At 38.6% G+C, this 17,920-nt stretch overlaps 1 protein-coding gene across 9 annotated transcripts in view; it reads left to right on the top strand.

The window, feature by feature from the left end:
• Nucleotides 1-17,920, top strand: part of CTNND2 (catenin delta 2) — a 662,387-nt gene that overhangs the window by 463,580 nt on the left and 180,887 nt on the right. For 5 of the 9 annotated variants that reach the window (XM_089516452.1, XM_089516455.1, XM_089516450.1 and 2 more), the window contains one exon: nucleotides 5,746-5,814. The exons of the other annotated variants lie outside the window; for them this stretch is intronic. In XM_089516452.1, the coding sequence (XP_089372578.1) occupies nucleotides 5,746-5,814 (69 nt within the window). The remainder of the gene's footprint in view (nucleotides 1-5,745; nucleotides 5,815-17,920) is intronic. 9 annotated transcript variants of the gene reach the window in all.

Below are 17,920 nucleotides of genomic sequence, written 5' to 3'. Positions count from 1 at the left end.
TAAAATTATGGTAAAGTTATAGCATCCTCCTCTTGTTTTTGCTTCTAGGAACCTCTTGTTTAGAAAGTGCCCACTGTAATTTGGGTAGCAAACAAAGCAGTCTGTTAGGTTTTGAACTGTACCATAGACCGTCAAACAGATCAGCAACTTGGAGTGGCCAGATCAATTCCCAAGGCCGGCTGCTATGGTGATCCAGAATGGACTGCTGGCAAGGAGTGTTTTTTCCCTACTCCTTTTGAGGCCAGCTTTGGTCTGCATTAGTCAGCCTCAGCATGGGTTCTGGCCGATCCAGGGGCATGCGCCATATGCATGACATGCCCCCGGATCAACCCAAATGCGGCACTTTTTGTCTGTGTTCCAGATCCTAAACAAGCCTTTGTGGGGTCTTTGTTTTTGATTGGGTTTTTGTTTTGCTTCAAGGAAGCTCTCTTTTTTGGAATTTCAACTTTTGTCTTGAAGCCAGGCATAACCAATTGGATAATAGCAAAAACAAAACAAAAACACCCTCTTGTCATATTCCAGGACATCAATCACAGTTTTCTGATCAGTCATGACTGACCTCCAGTTTTTGCTTCCAATAATCCCCCACATTTGGAATTTTGACATAAATTTGAGCATTAGATCTGGAAGAGTAGGCAAAACACCATCAAATGTGGAGTTGTCTAACATAATGTCCTAATGAATTGTGGCTGCCGCAAATAGACAGATGGGCATTCACTCAAGAAATGTTCTTTATTGTTACAAATAAGGAATTGTTGGTTTGGATGTTTCACCCAAAAAAAAAAATGCAATTCTTGAAGTTGCTTTTAGAAGCCATTTTGTACTATGAAAGTGCAGCACTAATTATGCCAGTTAAACATTGGCTTATACTTCTCATTGCTTTTGGTTCCAAATGAAACGTTTTCTGCTTCCGCACACAATTTTGCTGTTTTTTCTGCTTGTCACATTTCTTGTCTGGAAACCCCTTAATCAGTTAGAGCCTTATCTCATGGGAAAAGAAAGCTAAAATGGACCCTGAGAGTAGTAGTTTTCTCCATGCCTCTCTGTATGCTGTCATAGCATATCTCTTCTCCTCTCAAGGGAGACAGTCATAAGAGTGTGCCTTTCTCACATTGGAAAAATCCATTTGATAAAAGTCACGCGTTTATGAACATCTCCCTCAGGAAAGAGAACTGAGGTGCCACAACAGCATGTGGAAAGGCAGGGAAAAGCCACTACTCTTCCACCCCACCGGCTTTCTTTTCTTATGTGATAAGGACCTTACATCAATTACTTGTACTAAAAAAGTCTATTGTCATTTTTGCAAAGGAAGACTGATTTTTTTCAAAAGCAGGGTTGCTACTGACCAAAAAAGAAAGGACTCCTTAAGCTTTCTCGACTGGCCTCATCTCCATACCTACTCAGCCTGGTATACCACCAAAATACCTTCCTTTTTGAGAGATGTATTGCAGCTTAGCAAATCATCAGCCCCATTAACTGTGGTTCTGGCCGTCAAAGCAGTGGCAAATAGCCAGTGTCTTGACGCTGCCTGGGCACAGCAAAAGCAACATCAGAAGACCATCAGATTTATTGTAGTGATATGCTTGGGGGCGAAATCAATAATGCAGTTCCAGACAATTCTGACAAATTAAGTGTTCTGTTGTCCTCCATGATAATGGGCAAGAAGGAGGGGGAGATCTAATCCATGTAATCTAATTCTTTCCTGTTTTCTTTTCCATTTCCAAAGCAATTTATAGATGATATATCATTTTTCAAGAAGGAAATGCAGCTTTAGATGCAATGCTTCCATTTCATCCTTCTTAATCCAGTAGTAATGATAAAGTATACCAAAACTTGCTTTCATTCATTATTGGAAGGAAATGCATAATTCTGGTATGGTGCTTGTAAAAGAGACAACATGCCTGCTAATGCAGAATCTCAGGTGCTATTGTCTTCTCTGTTGTGAGTTTAAAGAAAAAAGGTAAAAGAAGGTAAAAACAGCTAAAGTTGTTTCCTTTTAAAAAAAATATTATTGGAAATTAGGAGTTGGAGAAGATGACAAAACATTTTAAAACAGTGTGTGAGACTTTCCAAACATAAATGGATATAGGAAGCATATGGTGCTCACGTGTAAATCTCAGTATAGAAAAATACGCTCTTGTAAGAAAGGTCATATTACCTTACGGCAGTACAGAATAGCATCACCTTTGCACAGAACTGGGACAAAAGGTGAGCTGGCTGAGCCTTCAGGAGATAGGCACTTGTCAGTGGTTTTAGAGCCAAATACTGTTCATACAACTAATCTAAGGATTTAAATATTTAGTGAGTGACTTTGTGCCAATTCAGTTAGTAAGAACATTTCCATCTGTGTAGGGTTGCCATAACCCGGCTGCAACCGGGCTTTTCCCAGTTTTGGCGGCACCTGCCCGCTCACGTCATGGGTGCCGCCAAAAACTGGGAAAAGCCCGGTTGCAGCGGGGTTGCGCTGCAACCCGTGGGGCCTTGCTCTCCTCCTCCTCTTCCACCTCGCATGGCCGCACGGAGGAAGAGGAAGACAGCGAGGTCTTGGGCGGAGGAGGCGAAGAGGGAGGCGGCGCATCCTGCGCGCCGCCGCACCACCCTCCCCGCCTCCCTGCGGCCCCGCGCCCTCCTTCTCGGTCTCCTCGGAGGCCGAGAAGGAGGGCAGGCCCTGGCGATCACCAGCGGCCCCGCGCCCTCCTTCCCAGCCTCCGAGGAGACCGAGAAGGAGGGCAGGCCCTGGCGATCGCCAGAGGCTCCGCGCCCTCCTTCTCGGTCTCCTCGGAGGCCGAGAAGGAGGGCAGGCCCTGGCGATCACCAGCGGCCCCGCGCCCTCCTTCCCGGGCTCCGAGGAGACCGAGAAGGAGGGCAGGCCCTGGCGATCGCCAGCGGCCCCGCGCCCTCTTTCCCGGCCTCCGAGGAGACCGAGAAGGAGGGCAGGCCCTGGCGATCGCCAGCGGCCCCGCGCCCTCTTTCCCGGCCTCCGAGGAGACCGAGAAGGAGGGCAGGCCCTGGCGATCGCCAGTGGCCCCACGCCCTCTTTCCCGGTCTCCGAGGAGACCGAGGCCTCCACAGAGGCCGGGAAGGAGCGTGTGGGGCCACCAGCGATTGCATTATGAAATGTAGGCTCCATTAAAAAAAAAGTGTCCTACATTTCATAATTTTGTCCTACACTTTTCCCGGTTTGGAGGTCCTGAGTTATGGCAACCCTACATCTGTGACAAGGGATTTGACTGCTTAAGAAAAAGGAGAGAATGAGGAGGTGCTAAAAATATATCTTTCAGGACCCAGCAGAATTATTAAAATCATTGTTCCTGAAGTTGAAAGGGGATTTATCCCAATGCCATTTTATGTTAGGCAGTTTGCTAAAACAAGGAGATTATCTTTTGGGACTATAACAAAACAACAACAACTATATATCAGTGGATTGAAGAGACAGAATTATTCTACTGAATAGTAGCTAAAATCAAAGTGACAAATACTCTTCCAGTAAACATAGTAATTAGTGATTATTTTAGGAATGCTCTGATTATATATTACGTTTCTTTTACACATAAGTATCAAGATTCAGTATAGTCCAGCGGGCCCCTGCTATCTACTGGATATACAACCCATGGATATCAAAATTCATGAGTGTAGTAAAATGGTGCTTCTTATATTAAATGGCAAAATCAATCTTTGCTCTTTAGAATTTTTTTTTTACTAGCTTCAAGCCATGGATAGTTGAATCTGTGGATAAAGAGGGCTGACTGGAAATCTGTAATGCAAGTTAATCCAAGGAATCAGTCCTCTGTTTTGGCCCCATCCAAATTTCTTGGGTTGGTTAAAATTTCCTACTTCTGGCGCTTCTCCTCTTCCCCCATGCATGAGAGCAGCTACTGAAGCAGGAGCAGAAAGAATTAAGAAGCCCTTCTTCACCATCAAATTGAATCATCACCAGCCACATTAAGTTCCTAATTTTTTAAAAAAAAGAATGACATGGAATGAGTAGTTTTGTCCACAGTTTGCCCAGAGTATCACTGTCACAAAGGAGTTTATCACACTAGCAAGATCCCGTGGAAAAACGGGAGTTAAATGAAATTTAAAGCAAAGAAAACCCAGAAATGCCCAAAGTTTATCGCACGACATCACAGTTAACGTGAAATAATGTGAAGTTAATCCGAATGCAAAGCAAAGAAAACCAGCAGCTTTTTTACTTTCAGAACAACCCGAAAGTAACAAAACTGCTTTCTCTGCTTTGTGTTTGGATTAACTTCGCATTATTTCACTGGGGCAGTCCCCTGGTGTGAAACTCCCCGAATTTTCAAGTTTTGTTTAAATTCAAATGTATTTTAAATTTGTTTTCCTGTCATTTTTCTGCTGGATCTCACTAGTGTGATAAACTCCAGAGACTGGATGCATTTCCACAGAAAACATCTAGAAATCTGAAGTAATCACTTGATTTTTGCAGTCCTGATTTTTCTCCTTTTACAGGAAAGTATGTGACTGTATATTAACCAGGTGTGCTCCATTTGGTAGCATAGTCACATTTGATATGGTATAGGGTTCCTATCTAATGAATGTTGATGTAAAAGTTGTTGGGTAGTCTTTACTCAATTTTCTTTCCAAAATGAAGGTGTTCAGAATTATTTCATAGTTCTTGTTGACTGTCTGGATGTCAAGCTAGTCATCCTTCCATTAACACTTGTTTTACATTTAGTGGGATGTTTTGATGTCTTTCTTATATGGATAATATTTGATCCAATCAAAAAGAGGAGTCCAATAGGCCCATTTCTTGGTTTGTGTAGCTATCCTGAGCATATGTTTGAGGCTTCTTCACATGTATTCAAGGCTTTCCTTAGTCAATACAAAATCTGAAACAACTTTATGTACACAATCTGATGTGTGTTATGTGTGCAGATATAAATCAGTAGTGATGGATTATGCCCAGCATCTCAGGTAATGGACAACTCCATGCTAGGTGGAAACATATGCCATTAAGCACATTTTGATGTCCTACTGTTTCCATAATCTTTTGCTCCTATCCAGGCAGAGTAAGACTAATGAGAACTGGAGTTCTGTACTATCAGGTCTGCAGGTTCCCCAGCCATGCTTTGATATTTGAGATTGAGGCCTTGAGTTTTGTTCTTTTCTTGCCTGGCAACTTTTGAAACTTGCCTAAAGTAGATCTTCCCTCAGCAAAGCAAATACGTTACTCTGTGCTATTAGTTTTGTTTGATTTTTATCCTGTATTGTGTCTAATACTGCAACAGCTATTTTAAAAATATTATAGTTAAAAACCTTTTCTTTTCCTTCCATGAACATTATAACTCAGATAAGAGACTGACATTGAACAGTATTGATAAAATGATATAATAGATAGATAGCCAGGCAGACAGACAGACAGACAGACAAACAGATGGCACTGATAAAATGATAAAATAGAATAGATAATTTTTATTTATGATTAAAAGATATCTTTTCATATTACTTAATAGAATTTTTTTCTTGTGCGTGGATGACACCTCAGGAACCAAGTATATATGTATTTTTGCACCCATAATAAACTGAAGTTATAAAATACCATATCCTTGTTATCAGACAAGTTCAGCTACCTTATTTATTGTATTCAAAAATGGTTGCATCTGCTTCTAAATGCTACTCATGTGTTCAACGTTTGCATTATTATTTCTCTTAATGACTGACTGACTGATTTGAACCATGTGTATTTGTTTTTCTGCTAACCTCCACAATTCTGTTCCTCTCCAGATCTTTCATGAACCCTTTTTCCTGGATGAAGGTTGCCTCCAATAAGATTTCAAATACGCATTCAAATGTGTATGTACTTGAATGATTGATTCATTTCTAACACCTTATTTGAGAAGGCAGGTTTTAATAGAATCCCATCTGTACAGTGCATTGGATCATGGCTGATAAATGCATGTAGACAAACTTTGTTACTACATTTTAATTGCCCACTATCTACTGATTTACAGTACTAAAGCACTCTTTTATCAAATAGTTTAAAGCACCATGAATATTTTATTAAAAAATCTTTGCCAAGATGCAAAGGGTTGCATGTTGTGACAGGTGTTCAGGTCCCCTATATCACAGAAACATCTTGCATTCTCCCGTGCCTTTCCTAGATATTCTCAGGAGAGGCTTTATCTGTCCCTCCTTTCTTTTCTATAACCGGCCTCTCTCTATGAAATGGAAGGAAGACAACAATTTTCAGACACAGTCAGGTCGGCCATACTTGCCTTTTCTTGGCTAAATCTCCTCTTGAGTAATAACCTATTTAGTAATAATAATTTCCTTCTTTTAAAAGGACTGACAATATTTCAACAAGAGCACTGGCTCTGTATCACAATGCGAATTAGGCAAACCTTAGAGTAACCTTCCTCAGTAAGGTGCTTCTCTAAATATTTTTAAATGTGGGTATCAAAAAAATGTAGCATTTGGCAATTGAGGTAACTTTCCTCTTTAATTGACATCATCATTTGGCACTATATGGAGCACTGATTTTTTTGAAAAAAATGTGAATGTTTGCAAATAACCACAACTCCCTTTATGTTTTTCACAGCTGCATATGTTGTGTATTAGATATCTGTGTCATTTATCATGTTAAATTTAAATATATGTGATACTGAGGAAGCGCCTTTAAAAATCCTATATTTTGAGCAATATTAATTACTTCTTCAACAGTATTAATGGACATGATACATCACAGGGCTAAAACAAACAGATAGTATGAAGCTGGAAGAATCTCTGAGGCTGAGGAGGACAGAAATTGTACAAAGTAAATGTATATACCTTTCTTAAGATCTATTTTTATATTTAAAATGTTAGTTGATGAATATTTATAAAGTTGTCACAGGTTTAAGTAATGGTTTCTTTGTGGAGCATGGCCTATGGTCTGCATATACACTGAGCCATTCGCAAAATCAGGGTAACACACATCTGTCTTAAGTGCCTCAAAAAGAAATCTTAGGATGAAACAGCAGTGGAGAAAAAGGGTTTTCAAAATCCAGTTCTGGCCAACACAAGACCCAATTTGCTACAGAAAAAAAGGCAAAACATACTGCATATAGTTGACTATAAGTTGACCTCATGTATAAGTCAATGGCAAGTTTTGGGGCCAAAATTAATGATATAAAGGACAAAGTTTACTATCTTCATACAGAAATGTCTTATTCAGATCCTTCTAAGCCCAATTCCTCTTGATATTCTTTTGAGGGGAAGCACCAAAGAGGTCCCACCACTGCCATTTTCCCACCAAAGCATTCAAAAAGGCTAGAAGCAGCAGCATGGTGGAAAGAGTAGATGAACTGGTGCTTCTTTTGGGTGCTCCCAGGATGAACTAAGTTTGTACCTTTTGCCATTCTACTCACAGAAGGAAAAAAGTTAAAATACATTATTTACATTGACTCATGTATAAGTTGATCAAGTTTTTGTTGTCAATTTTTTGACAAAAATTTGTAGACTTATACATGAGTATATACAGTAACTGTATTATTGGGGAAATAGCAAAGCAAATTCCATCTATGTGTAGAATCATAAGTAATCTGTTTCCTGAAGACCAAGCTGGATACAAAGTTAATTGTGTAATTTACCACATCTATGATTATTTTTATATAAAATGCAGCCAAAAGAGGAGCCCTCTGCATTGGACCTATACCCTATACACACACATATAGGTGGAGGGAGAGCACTACACACCTGTTTGCCCTTGGAGCAAACAAAGGCAGGGGCCTTTGGCCTGTGGTGTGGGCAAAGGATTAAAGTTCCCCATGCCACAATGCTGACAAGGCATCCTCACATTGGCTACTATTTTTTAAAAAAAAATACATGGACTAATGAGATGAATATTATTACATCTAGTTTAGCTGCCTTGGACTGTAGGCCACAAAAGGGTCTGCTGTGCACCAGTTTATTAGAATCCCTGGTTGTCCAGACATAGCATAAAGTCAGTGTTGATTGCACACTGGAAAAGACAAGTAACAAAGCATTCTCCAATTGGGTACTGACATGTCATTAACTGTCTCTGTTGGCAATTGCAGGTAGGCACCAAAGTCAGGAATGACATTTGTCTCCGTCCACACTGCAGCATCACAAATTACTATACCTGCATGCAAGAGCTAGTCTACATGTATGTGCAAATTGGTGTGCATTTTTGCACATTCACATTGATGTTGAATTGTCTTCACTTTCCTGTACAAATTTGTATCTATTTGCATCTGTTTACCCTCCCTCTGCGAAAAATGTGCAGCTATATGAATGCATATGAAGCAGATGAATGGCCACACATATGATAATACACATTTCTGTGGATACTCTGGTAAAAACTGTACAATCTTTTTTCCATAGAGTTTAAGGAGTTTTACAGAAGGCCCCCCAGAAAAGCCTGAACTCCTGTGAATCACAAATCACATTCTGTTCTACTGGAATGAGAAGTATTTTAAACGTGTAGACCAATGTTTAGGGTGAGAAGGTACTCACGTTCTCAAACCAGATTTAAAAGAGATGGGTGATAGAAGAAACAAAAAATGCCAACTTGTTTTCCAAGAGGCCTAAATCATGCACGTTTTGTAGCAGCCTAAACATTTACTGCAAGATCCTTTCCACAGCCCCAATGTTTGCAGGACAATGTGTCATGACTGTTTCTCTTTCTTTTTAGGCTTTCCCAAATAAGTGATGTTTTCATTAGTGTTTACTTGGAAGTATGAAGATGGCACACTTAATCTCTTTTGCTAGGAATTCTGAATCCCACCTCTTTTGCTTTCAAATTCATTTATGATTTTGCCTTTTAGGTCTACAAATTTAAAAATACAACATTTAAGTGTTTAATTTGGTTTAGTTTAAAAAAAAAGGACTGTTGTAATATATTGCAAAAGAAAAAAGAAGAAACAGCCACTGCTTGGCTTTCACCCTGCCTTACAGTTTATATTAAAGCTTACTGAATTACTTGTCATAACTAACAAAATGTTATCGAATATTTAGAAATACTGATTTCTAAGGGGAAAAAATTAGTGATTACTTAGTTCTATCAGATTGAAGAATAAATGAATATTACATGCTACAGCAGAGGGATAGGTGATGGAAAGAGACAGAAAGCCTATACTACTATAACTCAGTTTTAAGTATGACATCTGACTAGGATAAATTTCCAATAATCATCAGCCCTGATTATAATGTAGGCATCTGCGGTCCTAAATTTATTTTAAGTAAACTGGTTAAAGTCAAGTACTCATTTTAACTTAGGTTGTCATATTGAGCCCTGATATGCTATATATTTGTAAGCAAGGCTTTTTCAGGAAGAAGTATCCATTGTGCATCTTCCAGGCCAGCCCTAGATGTTTTGCTGCCTGAGCTGAAGGGCTATATACCGTTTTCCACTCTCACACCCATTTCTTTGTGCAGAACTTGGGTGAATGGATGCTTGAATCTTGCTTCAATAATAGTTAACAAGAGAGCAGCCTTTGCTCTTCCTGAGGGCAGAAGTCTAATTTAGTGGGTATGATCAAGTTTCTTGGTATGCACAGCCATGTCTTGCCACAGAAGGGAACAGTAGGTAGCCTCAGGTGTACGAGAAGTGAGGCGGCCACTGTTGTCCCCTAACTGTCCACCCCATAATCTGTGCCCTAGAATAGTAGACTCAATCCCTTTACTGATAGGGCCTAGCCTCTTTATGTAGAGATTGAATTCGTATGAGACACAAGTTTACCACCACTTTGCAAAATGGTCCTGACAGAGGGAGATGTTTTGTACAAGAGGTAAGGAAAAGATACAGTGTGGCAGGCAAAACATAGACAGTTTTAAATTATATGTTCCAATTAAGTTCATCTTTTTTCCTGGCCATACTGTCAGGTTTTAAATGAGAAATGATTGCCCTGTCATTGCATCACTGTGAAAACCAGTGTTGTCCAGTTCAATGATTAATTAATCAAGGGAGTGATTCTCATCTTTAGTCTGAATGTAAGCCAGGTTTTTTTAATTGTCTGAAGCAAAATTGGTGATGTTTTCCTTGAGCAAAGCACTTGGTTTTTAAAAATATCATAACCTTTATATAAACTGCTTTTACTACCTACTCTAATGGACATATGTTTCTTCTTTAATATTTTGTTTGCTTTCTACTAAATATATTCGCTAATGCTACTAAAAGCTAGCATTACTGGTGATTTATTATACTGTGATAAACACTGGGAACAATAAAAAAAGGTATTAATGACTTGTTGTAGTGGTAAGCTTCACTCTGGTAGTATTTAACCTAAACTTTCCAAATAATCTCTAACAAGCTTGTTTAATTGTCCTCATCAAGAGATCAGAAACAGGATTAACTAAAACAACAATAAATTATATGTACTTTTGTCTTATTTCAATATCGGTTCCTGTAGAAGTGATAACATGATGTGTGATTAAACCAGGACTGGTTGTACGTAATGAGGTGTATATTTCTGTGACTTTGTATAAACTGAAATGCTCCCCCACCCTGGATACTATCTCACCAATTTATTATGAGTAAAGATGCATTTGTGCTATGTCATAATCTGGTCTCACTCTAGCTATTACTTACCTATAGACACCATTTGATACAAGTTTCTCCATTGTCTTCATGGAACAGCTTTATGCAACTGGGTGCTCTCCAGTTGTTCTGGACTAAAGCTATCATAATTCCTGATCATTCAAAATATCTCGGGGGCATCAGGTTGCCTAGTCCTGTAAATGTAATACTTGCTGGATTTCTTGGTGGATTTCTTAAAGCAATCCTTACTCTAATTTGGATGTCACACAATATTATCCTCTGGTAAAATATGTAAAACTCAAAACACAATTCTGACATGGGCAGGGCTTTCCCAACTTTTCCATAAATTAACTCTTCCAAATATGGCATTACTAGCCAATTATTGGAAGGCACATAACAGTATTTTGAATCATATTTTGTTGTTGAATGATTTTTTTTTTCTTACAGAATATCAGATGAGTATAAAGCCAATTAGAAGTTCTGTCTTTTGCTTCATCATTGCTTTGTGGGCATTTGGAGATGCATCATATAGCCAGTTTATATTGTCTTAACATGTGGCTTGGTGTTTTTAGGGCAGAGCACATTTTGAAATCTTTTAAAAAACAGGAGCCCACTTGCAATAGAATTGGAAAAAATGTTTGACTAAACCAATGAATGGTATTACTTTAATCTTAGGTCCCCTGAAATCAATTGAAAAGGGTTATTTTTGAAGCTAAGCTGTAGGAGATTATTCCCCGGGTAAAGGACAGAACACTCCCATCCTTACCCCATTCTTTTGGCACAATCGTGCGAAGATTATCAGATGACGTCTGTCCTTATCCCAGTCTTCAGTTGTTTTTATCACACAATCACATACAATCACATCGCACTTATCTCATCCTTCTCCTGTCACTGAAGTGGCATGACCAAACTCCCATTAATACAGTGGTGGGTGCCACTGATGGGAGAAGGATGGAATAAGCACGGATGCGATAAAGTATGAGAGCAATCCCTCCTTTTCCTGTGTGACAATCTCCACAGTCACCAAGGTTGCAACTGTTCAAAAAAGAAAAAAAGAAAGTGTTGCATAGATGGTAGGATTGTTAATTACCTTGCATATGAAAAATAAGATTTATTGTTTGACGTTTTCAAAATGATTTCAAAATATTCCACCTGGAATATTGTGTCCATTTCTGGGCACCACATTTCAAAAAGGACATTGAGAAACTGGAGCGTGTCCAAAGGAAAGCAACTAAAATGGTGAAGGGTCTGGAAACCATGTCCTATGAGGAACGACTTAGAGAGCTGGGGATGTTTCGCCTGGAAAAGAGAAGGTTTAGAGGTGATATGATAGCCCTGTCATATTGAGGGGGGAGCAAGCTTGTTTTCTGTTGCTTCAGAGAACAGAAAAAGAGATTCCACCTCAACATCAGGAGGAATTTCCTGACAGTAAGGGCTGTTCAACAGTGGAACACACTCCCTCAGAGTGTGGTGAAGCCTCCTTCCTTGTACATCTTTAAACAGAGGCTAGATGGCCATCTGTTGGGGATGCTTTGATGGAGGGTTCCTGCATGGCAGGGGATTGTACTGGATGGCCCTTGTGGTCTCTTCCAACTCTACGATTCTGTAATTCTATGATTCTCTTGGGAGTGCGGTGTCTTCACACTGTGTAAGAGGACCAAGAAAACAAATATCTGCCTATAGATATATGTCTTTCACTTGAGAGAGAGAGAGAGATGCTTGAGTGGACCTCTATCAACAGTTTTCATAGCTCTTGGGTTATCTGAACTACTTTAGTACTGAACTGCTGAAGTATTGGTTTCTTTTTCAGTGGAACATTTTGAAAACATATAAGAAGCACAGTTTCTCTAGAGAAGGAGCACATTTTGATTATAACCTTCTGGCCTCATGATATGGAATATCATTTTTAAAAAATATATTATGAAGATATAATTGAAAGCATATGTGTGTTTGTGGTTCAAAATCAACAATATAAGTGCATTATGTTTCCTGCCAACTAATATAGTCCAGCATTTAAAAGAGCCAGGGACGTAGCCAAGAGGGGGTTCTTGGGGTCCGGACCCCCCCCTTCCATTACAAAAATGAACGGTGCGTGCTGCTGCACCGCCGCACCCAAGCCCCATTATAATGGTGGCACTTAGTCTGGAAACACCCCCCCCCCCACATCCTAAAATCCTGGCTACGTCCCTGAAAGAGCTTCACTTCGCACTATATCAATTTCAGTGAAAAATAGATTCAGATGTTTATTTGGAAAGGAATCTTGATTTCAAGAGCAAGATTTAAACTAGGTTATTTGTCTTAAGCATCCTAAGTAATAATAAAGGATGGCCAACTTCATGTAGGCCAGGGCCAATTCTCCTCCAGCCTATTATTTGCTCTTTTATTCATTGCTGCTTGCTTTTAAGTATACTTGGGAAGTTCCTATTTTTTTTTCTTAACTGTAAAAAAAAAAAAAGGTTCCTGTACTACCTGCACAACTATCTCTGAGTATTCATTGCTTAAGAAAATGCCATGAAATTCATGGAGTTGCCATAAGTAAACAGGTGGTTTGAAGGCACATACACACACATATATACTTTATTTTTTAAAGTGAAAATAGGTTAGTAATGGGGAATTAGATTTTTTAAGTGGTAATGTTACCACTCACAAGCTTTGCCTAGGTGTTAAAATATGCATTCCTAACTGTGCTTCTACTATGATATGTACCTCCCAGGATCAAGTTGTTCTATGCCCTGTTTCAAGAAAATAATTTCACCCTTAATTGATGAAACTACTGTATTTGCATAAAAGGGAGTGGCGTCTCCCCCCACTTTTTAATTTGACTTTTTCTCAGAGATATATGCAATGTAACAGATCAGTATAAGGGTAAAATCATAGAAATTAAATCCATAGGGACGATCAATCTATCTGACATATATGATAACCTGTAGGTTTCCATCATTGTGTTTTTATCATTGGGAAGTTGCTTAAGATGCTTATAGTTGCATGTCTCCAATTTATACAGTACTCTGGTGTGATGTTGGCATTCTTTAATATGAAGGAGACAGGAAGTTCAAATAACTTGTGCTTCAATTGCCTGTGTTTGTAACATTGAAGTGGAACATTTACATCGCCTAATATCATTGGTATGTGATACCATGATCTCCTACCATAACTTCATTGCATACAGATTTCGGATCTGGGGATAGCCTGTCCATTACAGAAAGCTATGACCAATCCTAGTCCTTCCAGGTTCACCACAACGTTCCTAAATATCTTAGCCCTTATGCCCTGTTCTATCCTGTCTTATACTGCTGCTATTCCCAACAGTCTCATTCTTCCCACTCTGTCATCTGAAACTGGACCAAGCTTTGGCACTAGTCCTCATTTCAGGTCTTGATTAGAATTTAATATCCACTTGGGGCCTATTAGCACAACACCTGTCGGTGGTTTACAAAAGTATTATGCTGTTTAAAGCATGTACTTTACACTGACTAGCTGACTTCTCATTTAATTTTCTCTCTAGAGATCAAGAAAGTCATAGTGGAATTCCATAGACAGTGTCTTTGTTCATATGAGATTGTAGCTGACATAGAAAGACAGCAACTAGAGGTAAAAGGATAAGGCTGATAGTGAATTGTAAATCTTTGTAAGAACTAATAACATTGAACACGTGCCTGTTATAAATGTTGAGAGTACTGTGTCAGCATTATTTTCATATGCTGCAAGATAATTATTATTATTATAACAAAATGATGCAAAATGATTTCTATGCAGTTCAAAAATTAACACTAAGTCAATGCAATCCCGTAGATCTGTATAACATTCTGCCTGAAATACAACTTCCTGTCAAAATGTATTTGAGGAACTTTTTGGCTATCTGAAATGGCTCTTGGTTGTATAAAGTATACAAGTGTGGGGCTTATACATGCAAAATTTACAAATCATTGAAAGTCACATAGATTGCAATCCCATACACATGTTGGTTACTTTTTCTATAGAGAGAGTTCATTATTATTAATTTCTGAGTAAATATGTAGAAGATTGTACTGTTAATTAGACTAACAGTTCAATCCTGTGCACATTTACACAGAGATGTAAGGCACGCTGGGTTTAAAGGGACTTACTTCTGGGGATATGTGCATTGGATCGCAGCCAATATATAATTGTCTTGAATATTATTTAGATGTTGTGGTTTCAAGACTATTTTGTGGAAAAGAATCTAAAAAACCCTAGCCTATTGTTTACTATGTAAAGCAGTTTTGAAAAGCATGATTTGGGATGGGAAATTAGCAAGACATGTGTAGCTTTCCAACTATCACATGATTTGCATAATTAGCAGACCATTTGCAAAATGTGCAAATGAAAATGCCTGGATTTTGGGAACTGGAATGTTGCAACTCTATTTAGCAGAGAACCAAGAATAAACAGTACGTAAGAGTAATGCACCTGAGGGCCAGTGTCGTCTAAGAAAAAGGCTTTCTTGAAAAATCTGAACAGGTCTCACTGTTGGGAGAACATGGATATAGATAAATATATCATCTTTGGATATTTGTCCTCCCCTAAAATCTCTCTGTTACTTACATTTCTCACCCTGCGATAGATCCTAATGTTAAGAATGACAAATTTGTTGACTTGAAAGTAGCTGGGGAACTACAGTGGGCCCTTGCTTTATGCGGGGATCCATTCTGGACACACACAACCCCCCCCCCCCGTGTAAAGCAAAAAATGTGTAAGCTTGAGCCCCATTATATCCAATGGGGCTCATGCTCGCCGCACAGTCGCACACACGCACCATTCGCAAGCCCCATTGGATATAATAGGCCTCATGCTTGTTGTGTGGCAGTGCACGTGCCCAGGCTCACTGTATAAACAAGCAGACAGGGACATCTAGGTTTGACCATATAACACCAGTATTGAAATCTCTTCACTGGCTGCCAATTAGCTTCCAGGCGCAATACAAGGTGTTCATTATTACCTTTAAAGCCCTACATGGCTCGGGCCCAAGTTACTTGTGGCAATGCCTCTCCCTACATAATCTGCCCTTCACTCTCAGAACATCTGGGAAGTTTTTATTAGAATTTCATAATACCAGGTTAATGACAACCTCCCATAGGGTGCTTAATGCCGTGGTCCCAAAATTATGGAATAGCCTACCAGAAGAGATCCATCTCATCACTACCTTAGAGGCCTTTAAGAAGGCGCTCAAAACGGATCTTTTCCGGCGGGCTTATCCACCGGACTCCATATAAAAGGTTATGATGATTGCTCCACTTTTGAGTATGATTGTTGGCTAATTGATGAATTGCTATTTTAGAGAACTAATAGGAATGTTAGTTAATTCAGTATTAGTGTTTTGTTGATTGTATTTTGTGTTATGTATCATTTTAATGATGTAATCCCGCCTCGATCCATGGGAGAGGCGGGAAATATAAATAAGCATTATTATTATTATTATTATTATTATTATATGTGGATTGAAAAACAATCAATATAGAAGAGAGAAAATGTTACATAAATGAACTGTTTAAAAATTTGTATTAAAGAAATTAGTATTTGATGTTTCAAATCATTTATCCTTTGTGAAGAATTTTTTTCTTGGAAAAAATACATAATGCCTATGCATGAACTCTTATATTTAATTATGAACCTATTTTAAAGATAACTTGTTCTAAGAGCATATGTATAAAGTTTGCATTGTCCCCTCTCCCAAAAAACAAAATAAAATTTTGATTTTCACTTATCTTGAATGGTGAAATATCAACAGAAAGCTCCATCTGATAGTTGCCAGACAGTAAAGTTTAAGGTAATTAAGTAAGCCAGTAAACATGTTAAATTAGAACATTCTAAGTAATCTGACTTTTAATTAAATATACATATTTAGGAACTTTGAGTTATTATGTTATGTTCTATTGTATTTATTATATTTATTTGCCTCTACAAAATGCAGACACACATATATACATATATAAATATAATATTCCAGTATTCAATGGAATTAACATTTGCTACTTATGTTTATTTTATTTCTATAGGAATATTGTCCCAACATTTTATATGAGGCTATCGAAAGCTGTTTCTGTGTGCCTGCTTTCAGCTCTTATTACTGAAATGAAATCTGAGTGTGGTGCAGGGAGGTTAATATATGTTTTCTTTTAACTACTTTTTATTTGTTTGATACATATAGAAGCCTCTCGTGTAAGTATTGGTATGTGCATGTAATACATAAATTATGTAGAGTAGCTCTACCAATTAGAAACTTTTCTCTACAGTGTGAGACTCACTGAAGTCTATTTATTGCTTTACTACTCTATGAAGTTTGTTTTTCTAAGCAGATGAAATTAAACCTGATAAATACAGTTCATTGCCTTTAAAAGTTGAAGTAATAGTTGGCAAATGCAAACATTTAGTCAAACTGTGTTTTGAGTCAAAGATAAAAATTAATGTCTTCACAGAACTAAAATCCATTATTAGACATCAGCCTCATCGTCTTCTATACACAAAGATTACATTTGAACATCTTTTTTTTTTTTTTTTTTTTTTGTGGGAGGCTTTGTTGCTCACAGCAGGGATGAAGCATTCTATGTCGTATTAACTTAAAGTAAATCACAATTTAAAAAGAAAAAATAACAAAGATAGGATAGCTCAGTAATGCAGTCTGCACAAGAACTGTAAGTGTTCTGAATTCTGTTGGATCAGCATATCCCCCTTGTTAGCTGTCAGTGATCCAGAGAATCACAAGATCTTCTGCAGAGGTTCTTCTCTCTTTACCTCCATTTTGTCTCTTTCAGTTGACAGTGAATTTACCTTGCTATCAAAGAATTGTAGTCACGGTTCTCTGACAACATGATAACATGGTTCATAGTCCATATTCATTGCTAGTACAGCGATTCTTATATTTTAGTTACTAGTAGAATGTTAATCAAGCATTACTTAAAAGATATGCTGAACAGTTGACAGCCCTCTTCTTCAACTGGACAGGAATCCTAACAGAACAGAGTAGTTGGTTAACCATTGCATTTATAAACTAAGGGCTAAAACAGAAGGCTGTATAGGGGTCGCTTGACACTGCTACTTTGAGTGTCGAATTTGGGCTGCAGCAACCGCATGCCGCAGCCCTGATCCTGCTTTTTTCCTGTGCAAAAAGAAGTGGCAAAATGCTGTTTCTTTTTGTGCTGAAAAAAGGGCACCCTTTCTGCTGCCGCTGCTGCTTTTCTGCACTCCTGCAGCATGTGGTATCTAAAACACTGCACCGCCAGAGCGCCAAAAAGTTGCCACCATGTAAATGGCCGGGCAGCTTCCTGCCGGCTTGGGGTCATGCGTATGCCATGCCAACAAGCTGCCAGGAAGCTGGCATATTTTGCCAGTCTGTTCCAGCCCTAAGTAGAATGTGCACTATTAAAGCGTAGGAATGATAAGGGTGGCTCAAGAGCTCGGTGTCAC

The sequence above is a fragment of the Sceloporus occidentalis genome, unplaced genomic scaffold, assembly GCF_023333645.1.
Source record: "Sceloporus occidentalis isolate IW3139 unplaced genomic scaffold, rSceOcc1.0.p SCAF_3, whole genome shotgun sequence".
Taxonomy (NCBI): domain Eukaryota; kingdom Metazoa; phylum Chordata; class Lepidosauria; order Squamata; family Phrynosomatidae; genus Sceloporus; species Sceloporus occidentalis.
Note: the sequence above shows the minus strand (reverse complement) of the source record. Positions and strands in the feature narration are given on the sequence as shown.